General features: G+C 42.6%; 2 protein-coding genes across 3 annotated transcripts in view; one reads left to right on the top strand and one right to left on the bottom strand.

Moving 5' to 3' along the window:
• The first annotated feature begins 214 nt into the window (after positions 1 to 214).
• On the top strand, positions 215 to 2,312 carry insm1b (insulinoma-associated 1b). The gene has a single exon (XM_041813313.1). The coding sequence runs from the start codon at positions 215 to 217 to the stop codon at positions 1,679 to 1,681; it is 1,467 nt and encodes a 488-aa protein (XP_041669247.1). The 3' UTR covers positions 1,682 to 2,312.
• Positions 2,313 to 5,880: 3,568 nt separating this feature from the next.
• ralgapa2 (Ral GTPase activating protein catalytic subunit alpha 2) overlaps positions 5,881 to 10,027 on the bottom strand; it is a 124,502-nt gene continuing 120,355 nt past the window's right edge. Inside the window, exon 40 of one of the 2 annotated variants that reach the window (XM_041812392.1) lies at positions 5,881 to 8,424. In XM_041812392.1, coding sequence (XP_041668326.1) covers positions 8,267 to 8,424 — 158 coding nt within the window. In that variant the 3' untranslated portion in view covers positions 5,881 to 8,266. The remainder of the gene's footprint in view (positions 8,425 to 10,027) is intronic. The other variant, XM_041812393.1, reaches the window with a different exon arrangement.

Raw genomic sequence — 10,027 nt, 5'->3', positions numbered from 1 at the left:
TGCTGCAACAGGGGGGGCGAGAACAATAGCATCATTCCGGCATAAAAAGAGTGGAGCTATGCCTTGGAGACGAAAACATTTCAGCAACAGAAGGATCGATATACTGGGGAGATAAAGTCCCACAAGCTTCAAGAGTTGCCATATTTTTAACAAACCTGGATACTCGAGACTTGACCCACCTCCCCGAAGTGCCTTTCCACCGAAACTCGCCAAGATGCCCAAAGGATTCCTAGTAAAAAGAAACAAGAAATCTGCACATGTATCCTACAGGACTCGGACAGACGAAGATGACCATCAGGAGCATCCCACCCCAGCTGCCTTGCCGAGTCACACGGACCCCTCCCCGCCGATGTCCGTGGCGTCCAGTCCGGACCGCGCCGCAGCATCACCGGATTTCACAGCAGCCGAGGCTCCGGTGCCAAGACTAGAGAAGCCGGCGCAGTTCGGCAACCCAGAAGCGGTGTGCCAAGCCCTCTACAGCCCCACCCGGCCCATCAGCAAGGAGCACGACAGGGGATATTTTGAGCGAAGTTTCAATCTGGGCTCTCCCATTTCTGCAGAGTCATTCCCTACACCTGCCTCCCTCTCCGGCCTGGACCATCTCCTGTACGCTCCGGTCGACCTGAAAATAGGCACCAGCAACAGCAGCCGCAGCGGGACCACCAGCAGCAGTCTCCCGGCACCGAGCAACCGGGTCGGTACCAAAAGACCCGCAGCCGACGGCGCAGAACGCAAATCTAAACCTGCACCCAAGAAACCCAAAGCCATCAGAAAACTCAACTTTGAAGACGAGGTGACGACTTCTCCGGTGCTTGGTCTCAAAATCAAAGAGGGGCCAGTGGAGATGAAGCCGAGGGCGCAGTCCTCAGGGGGGAACAAGCCTTTAGGGGAGTTTGTGTGTCAGCTGTGCAAAGAGGCGTACGCGGATCCTTTCTCTCTGGCTCAGCACAAGTGCTCCCGTATCGTCAGGGTGGAGTACCGGTGCCCCGAGTGCGACAAGATGTTCAGCTGCCCGGCAAACCTCGCCTCTCACCGCCGCTGGCACAAACCGAGGAACACCGGCGCACCGGCGATGTGCCCCGCACAGGGCATCAAAGCTGAAATGGCCAAAATGCCTCCGCTGGGTATCAAGTCAGTCTCCGACGAAGCCAAAGACATGAGTGACAGAGACACCCCGAGTCCAGGTCTGTCCGAGTCGGGCTCTGAAGACGGTTCCTATGACTGCCAGTTCTGCGGGAAGAGGTTTAAACGACAGGCATACCTAAGAAAACACATCATGGGACACCAGGCCCTGCAAAAGAAAGTGCTGGAGGAGCACGGGTTTCAAACCAGCGACCGCGCGGCAGAGCAGCCCCAGGTCCCATCCTCTTTCTCCTCCTCCTCCTCCTCCTCCTCCTCAGCATCATCATCATCATCCTCAGAGGAAGCCTCGAACCAAAGCCCACTCAATCTGAGCCCTGTGGACTGCCTGCTGTGCCCGGTGTGCGGAGAGAGTTTCACCAGCAGAGCCGGCCAGGAGAGACACCTGCGCCTCATGCACTCCTCCCAGATCTACCCGTGCAAATACTGCCCCGCCACCCTTTACAGCTCGCCGGGGCTCACCAGGCACATTAACAAGTGCCACCCCTCGGAGAACCGGCAGGTGATCCTGCTCCAAATGCCGGTGCGCCCTGCCTGCTGAAAACTTAACTTGTGCCTTTAACGGGGGAGAAGAAAAAAAAGAAAGAAAGAAGAAAAAATGGCTTTGGGGGTGAAAAAAAAAGAAAAAAAGAGAAAAGAGAGTTTGTGATACTCACTGCCATAACTTTAGGCCAATGAAGGGCAGGGCGGTTTGATGTTTAAGTGGTGTTTCATGAGGTGTCTTTTCCATGCCAATCAGTGATTGTTGAATGCTTCTCTCTATATTTGACTTACATATAGGCCTATTTTGAGATTTTCTTTCTCAAATTAGTTTATCAAGAAAAAAAAAAGAGTACAAAGCGTTAGTTTGACTGTTAAAGGGTATTTTTCTAGGACAGCACATGTGTTCAATGATAGCTTCTAGACCTAAGAAATGTCTTTAAATCCTCAGAAATCCTTTTTCCCATTAAAGCCTTCTCGATTCACCGACCGTGATTGCTCTGTCACTGTAGCTTTATGCTAGTTTGTGAATGACTAAACGTACCAACTTTGTACTGATGGGGAAAACGAGTGAATGAAACATTCCCTCTTTAGTAGAACCACAAATGCCTTTAGTATACAATAAAGCCTAGTCCGAGATAGCCTACATACACATCCAAATCCTGCTGTATAACTGCCTTAAAAAAGTCAACATAGACTGTTTAATTTTGAAAGCTGGCACATATTTTATTATTATTATTATTATTATTGAAGATTGTTGCAATATTTTTCATCATATTTATTTATTTATTCTAATTATTTTATGTAACTTATTGTTGTGTTTGTTGTGATTTTTTTTTTTCTGTGAATCGTTCTGGCAGTTTACATGTCGTATAGCCAAAATGTTTTTGGGTCAAATTTACAGTCTGAGTTGTGATAAATGTCGTGGGTCGGGTTTAATCTTTAATCTCCACAGCTCTTGTAAAAGAAAAAAAAACGTAAAGCTCTTACCTTAGATGCAATCTTTTTTAAGGACAAGTTATTTTTCTTAAATGTTGGCTTTTATAGCGCTTTGATTGTATGTGTATATCGTTGTTGTCTATCGAAATAAAATATTTTCAAAAGGATGGACGTCTCAAGGTAGTTTCACTGTTTCTTACTGAGTGTGAAAAGCGACAATACTTGATTATAAATGTGTTTCAACATGAGGAGAAAGTTGGTTTTTAAAAAACTTTTATTTTACTTTGCTGAAGTTTTGCAGGTTTGATTCCCTTTCCGTTTCCTTTCAGAGATATATTTCCGGTAAATTGTGCGTAGCCAGAATGACGTATATTTGAAAAAGTGTATCGCATATTTACACGATAAGTTTTGCTATGAGTTTGAAAAAGACTTCTGATAGTGTCGTTTAATTCAACGGAAATGGGCTAATTTTATTTCTCGCGACTTTTAAATTAATGCACAGACCTCCTGCATTAACGTTTCCGTTAAGTTATGTTAAACGTTTTATCTATCAACAGGCCGTTTAAAATAAACTTAAACCCCCTCCATTTAGGAGAACAGAACCTGAAAGATATAAAATAATTTAATTAAAATCTTCTCCCTGTTCCACAGAGTTTTTTTTTTGAGGTTTTAACTTGACTTCATTGTCTATGTCGGTGCTTCAAAGCGGACTTTGGGTTTTTAAGGGCGCCAAACTAGAGAAAGAAAAGTTCCCAGACTTTTAAAAGTCAGCAGAAAAGCGTTCCTTCTCCCCACAGACTATCACACAGCAAAAAAGTTAAGATTCGTCTAACAGAGCAACACAGGGAAAAAAGACTCAAAAGCCCATCGACCAAACTTGTATTCGATTCCTCATTTATCAGACTTATCGGTAATAAATCATTGCTACAGTGGCTCAGTAGACGCCGCTTGGCTGCCATAGACGGGCACTTAGGGCCTAATCATAAATTCCCTCCTTAATACTGTGTCAGGAGCCGACAGGAGGACAAAGAGCTCACCTCTGAAGCAGTAAAACATCTGCCTGCTTTACAACACTTGTACTGTTCGATTTTTGCTGGTTTTGTAATGATTAAGGACACAGCAGGGCTCAGCTGGCTTCACATATGACCTCTACAGCATGAAAAGCATGAGGTCAGCTGTAACTTAGCGGAGAACTGTCACTTTAGACTTAGTCGCTAAGAGTAACTTAAACCATATAACACATTTACCAGTACTTTTTCTTTAGCTGTTGTAGTTTCCCCCTGCCATTAACACTCAGCACCTGCCCAATGCTATAAAGCAGGGGTCATCAACCACATTTTTACAAGGGCCAGATTTGATCATAACAGGCACTTCAGAGGCCAGACTTTCAAATTAGCTAAAATAAAATAAATGCTTGGGTCCAAACAACATGTTTATTAGTAGTTTATTTCAAAGTGAAGTAAATTTTAAGCTGGTATAAGTCCCTGTGTTTTAGTGACATACTGTAATTCTTTGATTCTTTGCTGTCCATAAAACTAAACTAATATGCTGCATCCTGGATGGTGGAAAACAAATGGAGGCAACAGATCTTTTGATTTGATTCTCAGGCAGGAAAATCACACTTTCCAAGAAGTTAAAGTGGAAAGTTGAGACAAAAAAACTGTACATTTATTTATGACAGGACTGTTAAGCAGGCCTGCCTACAGAATTGGCTGGGCCCCCGAAAAACAGGTGAATGGGGCCTCCCCAGGACCCATACATTATCGGATTCTGATGTTCTGATAACTCACTCTGGCCACTTTTAACCCTCTTTAAATCACTGTTCAACCATTTTCCTCAACATTTCATCCTTATTTTCCACCCATTTTTGACATAATTAACCAGTTCTTGCCATTTTAACTGCTTTTCACCATTTTTCTGCCCATTTTTAAGCTTTTATTTCCCTTTTAACCCATCTTGGCCACTGTATCACCACTTTTTCAAAAAAAAAAAAAGTTTTTTTTTGTCTTTTTTCCCCACATCTAAGCTATTCTTAACAATTCTTACAATTTTTGCCTCTTTTTGCAATTATTTATTCCGTTTACTTTTAAGTTACTTAAGTTCCCTCTAGTTTTTCTTTGGTTCCTGACATTTGTGCACATCATTGTTAAATCATAAAGTCTGACATTACTTTTCAAGTCATATGCCCACACACATTGTGAACTTTACTAAAACAGAGGTAATTCTGTTTTAAGAGGTTTACTTTTTGGAAAAAAGTGTCTATTTTACTATAGCATAAATAATTACAATTATTTTGTGTTTCTTTGATAAGCATGATTATTGTTCAGGTTAAATTTAAAATATGGGTATCAAAGATTAACCTTACAATGGACCATAATTTTCCTCACCCCCACAGGCCCCCCCAGTTGGCTGGGTCTCAGAAAGCTCTCCCCTTTATCCCCCCTTATAGTCAGCATTACTGTTGAGTACATGTTTATCATGCATTTATTAATAATAGCTAACAGATGGAGTTCTTCAAATCAAAAATGAAGTTATTCCTGATAAAACAGTTACAGTCTTGGTCTTTTTGGAGTTAATTTGATCCCATTTGAAAATAAAATACATCCTCGAAACCACATCACCTTTTTTACTCCACACATTTCCTGAATGTCATCATTTTTGGGAGCTGGGTGGGGAGATTTTGGGGACTTAACATGGCCCTCGGGCCACCAGTTGATGATCACTGCTATAAAGACTGTCTCAAATTTTTAAAATTCACATCAGTAACAATACATAAAGATAGAAGGCCATGGTAAATGTGAAGACAGACTACAGCCAACAGTGCGAGTCCTATAATAATACAATCTGAGTAATGACAGAGATTACTAGCCTCAGAGAAGCTGGGACACCCAGCTCCTCACTGTTCTGCTGTAAACTAGCTCTCAGCCAATGCTGAGGCAGTGAAAATGAGGCAACATTAGGCCCCTTTCTCACACACACTTTTAAGGCTCCAATTACAGTCAAGTGCTTTCCTTTTGCCTTTATGTGACCTAGGCTAGACGGTTCACTGGTAGGTGCTGTAACCATTGCACCTGTACCTCCTGTTGAGGTTCCATTAAGCTTGCCTCCTCGAAGCAGGGCTGAGCAGCAGGGGAGACAGATGGGAGGAGGGTCAGGTTACCCCTGCTGCTACTAGCAGTGCCAGGCCAGGGTCAGGAAGCCCATGGTAACGGCACCATCATGTCTACACACATACACAAAGCCCACATCCACGACTCTACAAGATCTGTGGTTTCCCAGTAAGTCGATGTGCTGTTGAGGCAGAAAAACACCAAAGACACAGAACTTCAAATTGATTTAATGAAATGTTTAAATTTTCACATTTCTAATAAAGATAGCAGGACTTCGTTCATTAAAAACAGTTTGATATGTTGACAGGTAAGGGTGAAATCTTCAAGCTTTTTTTCCTCTTTCTCTTATACAAAGATTATATTACAGGCATAAATTCATATATTTATATTAGGAGGTTGCTGAAGCCCTCAAATTTGACACAATGTACAAGGATTTCTAAAATGAGAAGAGAAGAAAAAACATACTAGAACTAACACTAGCTCATTTCTTCACATATATAAGACACAATCCTTATCTTGGTCCGAAACTAACACCTCCAGCAACTAAGCCACCATAGGGGGAGCACAGAGTCAGACCCCTTCAACAGACATCATCTATAACCTACAATCTTTAGATCAGCATCCAGGAAGGTTCCTTTAAGTGGCTTTGGGGAAAATAAAAACCATAGATGTGATCCAGACGTATAAATCTATACATTCTTCAAACAAACAAAAGCACAAGAAAAAAGGATCTGTCAATCTTCTCTGTTTGGATTTTCTAACAAACAAAAGGAGGCAAGATGTGAGTTGAAATGACAGGAAAGCATGGGGAAAGTAAGGCATAGTAGTGCAACAGATGGGGATAGTGTTGCAGCTTGGGTGGAGCCCTCAGAGGGTGTATGTGGAGAACACCTGGCTACCATGACAGCATGAGCAGGCAGGTTGAAGGAGTGAGCGTTGGCTTGGTTGTTGCTAGGAGGGCTCTTAAGAGTTCAGCTCAGGCATGCCACCCAAACTCTCACCCTTAGCACCCCTCCTGGAGGCTTTAGGAGGTGACATGGGAAAAGAGAGGATCATGGGAAAGAGGAGCATTGCCACTTGATTCCATTCACAGATAAAAACAGAGCAGCACACCACATATAAAGACCGAACAGTCATTGATCCTTTTTGTCTTAGGAAGCATGTGATGCAGATATTAAGAGATGCACAGAGGAGAAGGGTTTGTTTTAGACTGCTAAAATCAAGATGTGATGCAGGGTGGCCATGTAGAAGATAAACTAAAATATAGGGACTAGAGGTGGAGTTGGACAGCATCTTAGAGAACAAACATTTCACAGGCACTGCGAGAAAGAAGCTCCCTTAGGAGCTCACACATACAAACACACAAACACCAGTGCATGGAGTTAAGATTCACCTGAGGCTCTGGCGGTATTTTCCCTCTAAACAGCACATAATTACATAAAAGAGAGAAGTAATTCATCAAATAGTCCTTTCTATATACATCATCAGAGAATAAAACTTAAAGCAAATGTACATCCGAGAACAAAGAAAAACATTCGATGCTAGTTAATCAATGACAGCGAGTGCAAAATGTTGGCTAGAAACGTTGGAATGTCGATGTCTCAGCTACAGAGGACAGGGAAACTGATAGCAGAGGAAAGAGACGGGAGGAACTCATTCAATTACCGGACCTAAGCCCATGTTAACAACATCAGAAAACAATTACAAACGCAGTTTTTTCTCATTCCAGCAAGGTTGCATAAATCAGATCATGACACAATCCATCGGAATTCATTTAAAAAAGAAAAATAGAGATAAAAAAAGAAAACAAGTTCGATAGACATCATTGATTGTCCACTCCAGGTTCAAAACAATTAAAAAAAACTCACATGGATGTGGTGCACAGGAAGTCTGAGTAGTAGTGCAGTGAGTACAAATCATTGTGGGGAATTTCCCCATGCATTAGTTTATTCTCCTGAAAGGAGATGGTCCCAGACAAGGTCCAAACTGTTGCTACTGAGCAGGACGTCATCGTCTCGTCACTAACTGAGCAGTGTTTTTGACACAGAAAGGTTGTGGCAGGTGCAGAAGAAGGTAAAAAGGCAGACACGTTTATAAGTGGATACCAATCTTGTGCAGCTTTTGCATGATGCCTTCACAGCTGTGTCATTCAGTGCTTCCTCACATAAGTGTTGAGATAGATGCAATGTAGAAACAAAGTAAAGCAGTCTCCCCATCCCATTAAGTCAGATTATTTTTCTCTAGTGTATCACAGCTGTGCTAGAAAATTAGAATAAAAACAACTTGTCAATCAAGTCTTCCTATGCTGCTGATTTTTAAGCTGAAACCACCAGATGAACATAAATAGCTTAGTCACATATTCATCTTGATTAAGTAGTTAAACACAAAAAATGGAAATGTATCAACAAAATCAATGATTGCCACTTAAATTAAAAATTGCAATATGCTCCAGTTACATGTTAACATGACATAGAATCAAACAAAGACGCAAAACAGACATAAAAAAGCCAACTCTTGCAGTCACGGCTGGGTGTGTGAGGTTCTTTGAGAAAAGATTAAAGGCTGCGTTGAGGAATAAGGGGGACAGGTTGAAGAGCTCAGTTGGAGGATTTGCTTATAGCGCTGGCTGATCGGCGGAGTTTTCCTGAAACTCGGTTCTTTGTGGCACGGGGCATCGTGGGAGACACCTGGTCGACAGAGTCCATCGTTCCTGTGGTGTTTCCAGCTTCAGTGCTCGTGCTGCTAGTGAAGGAGCCTGGGAGAGACATTTAAAAATAATGAAAAGAGTGAAAGAGGGTCCAACATGACTGGGTCTCTTATGTGATGGCTGTTTATCCCAGCATGCTTTGTCATGCATATCCCCAAGATTCCCACATCTTAGGACTTCCACCAACATTCACAGATCTTTCAAAGAAGACTGTAAAAAAGGGAAAATTAGGATTTCAGTTTGTTCTACCCCTTAAATGATTAGAATAAAGATGTGAGGAATCAAACATGCCTTATTCACATGCTGTAGAAAGCAGAGCTCAGTCAAAGAGAAGCTACCTCTCTCCCAAGTACAGTTTCCCAGATGCTTTAAGGACATAAAAATGAGTAGTAACCTTTGTAGCTGAGGGCATAAAAAAGTATTCACTTCACTGTGTGACAGAATAATGCTTTGAATGAAAATAAAATTACACATTATGCTCTTGTTGTGAACATGTGGAACATTCCCATTGTCAAACATTGCGCTTTTCAAAAACTTCACATCAATGATTACCGGATAGCAAATAGTAATAAGCTGGGAGGTGGGCATCAAATGCTGGCGAGGACAATCAAGTATTGTGAATGTGGCCCTGACTTCCTCAGTGTGCCCCCGACCAGCAGCAACTCCCCCCCACTCGCCCAATGCCCCCAGTTTAAACAACTTTTCTGCTTTGTCGAGGTGGCATCTGGTTGCCTATTTTCTTTCCTGTCCTTTTATTTCCTGCCATTTTTCTGAAGCATCTCAAGTTGCAGCAGCTAAAAGGAATGGCAGATGGCTTGAGTAACAGACACTCAGCAGCACAGTGGACACCGGCAGCATCCAGGGCTGTGGCTCGCCTGGAAAGGAGGGCTGGGCTATAGATGACACATTTGGGGTGTGTATTGTGAAAGGCTTGAAGGGAGTCGAGGGGGTCCGAACACGCATTCTCAAATCTGCATATGAATATAAAAAAAGGGAAGGGCTTGGCTCAAACATGGACTGGCCTTATGGACAGAAGAAATCCTGCATTCCCGTATTTTTCTACTCATTCCTTCAGTAAAATTGCTGTAATGCTTTGTTGAATAAACTTACTAAGCTGTAAAGAGAATCAGGATAAGACAATTGCATCTTCCAACAGACTTTCCTTTTCTTTCTGTAGCACCAGTCATTACTCCCACTGTGACTCTTAATGACTGTGGCTCCATAGGTTTCTAAATGAGGTTTGTGAAGGATTTAATCTTCATAGTACCGGAGTAAAAATATAAATCCACAAAAGGCTAAAACATCATTATTATCCAAGCATTGTGGCGCATAACCCAGCTCACACCTCAGTGCTGAGGTTAATTTCAGAAGGAAAAAGAAGGTGGAGATTGAGAGAAAGAAAACAAAGACTCTTTAAATGGCCCTGCCATCCCATTGGCCCCCTCTGCAGCAGTTCAAACAAGGCTTAGGATGACAAAGACGTCTTCCAGTGCGGCAGGTGTTAGTCTCAGAGTCTGCCCCAGGCAAACAGGCACACTCCAACAGGAGGAAATGAGAGGGGTGGAGGGATTGGGGGAAAAAGCAAAGAAAGAAAAGAGAAAAGTGTTTGCAGGGAGAAGAGATAAAGGCGCGCCACATGCAGAAGCGAGGG

Source organism: Cheilinus undulatus, linkage group 18, assembly GCF_018320785.1.
Source record: "Cheilinus undulatus linkage group 18, ASM1832078v1, whole genome shotgun sequence".
In the NCBI taxonomy this organism is placed as follows: domain Eukaryota; kingdom Metazoa; phylum Chordata; class Actinopteri; order Labriformes; family Labridae; genus Cheilinus; species Cheilinus undulatus.
This window is presented reverse-complemented; position numbering and strand designations above follow the sequence as displayed.

Coding starts and splice junctions, on each gene's coding strand:
- insm1b (XM_041813313.1), top strand. CDS start 215: ATGCCCAAAGGATTCCTAGTAAAAAGAAACAAGAAATCTGCACATGTA.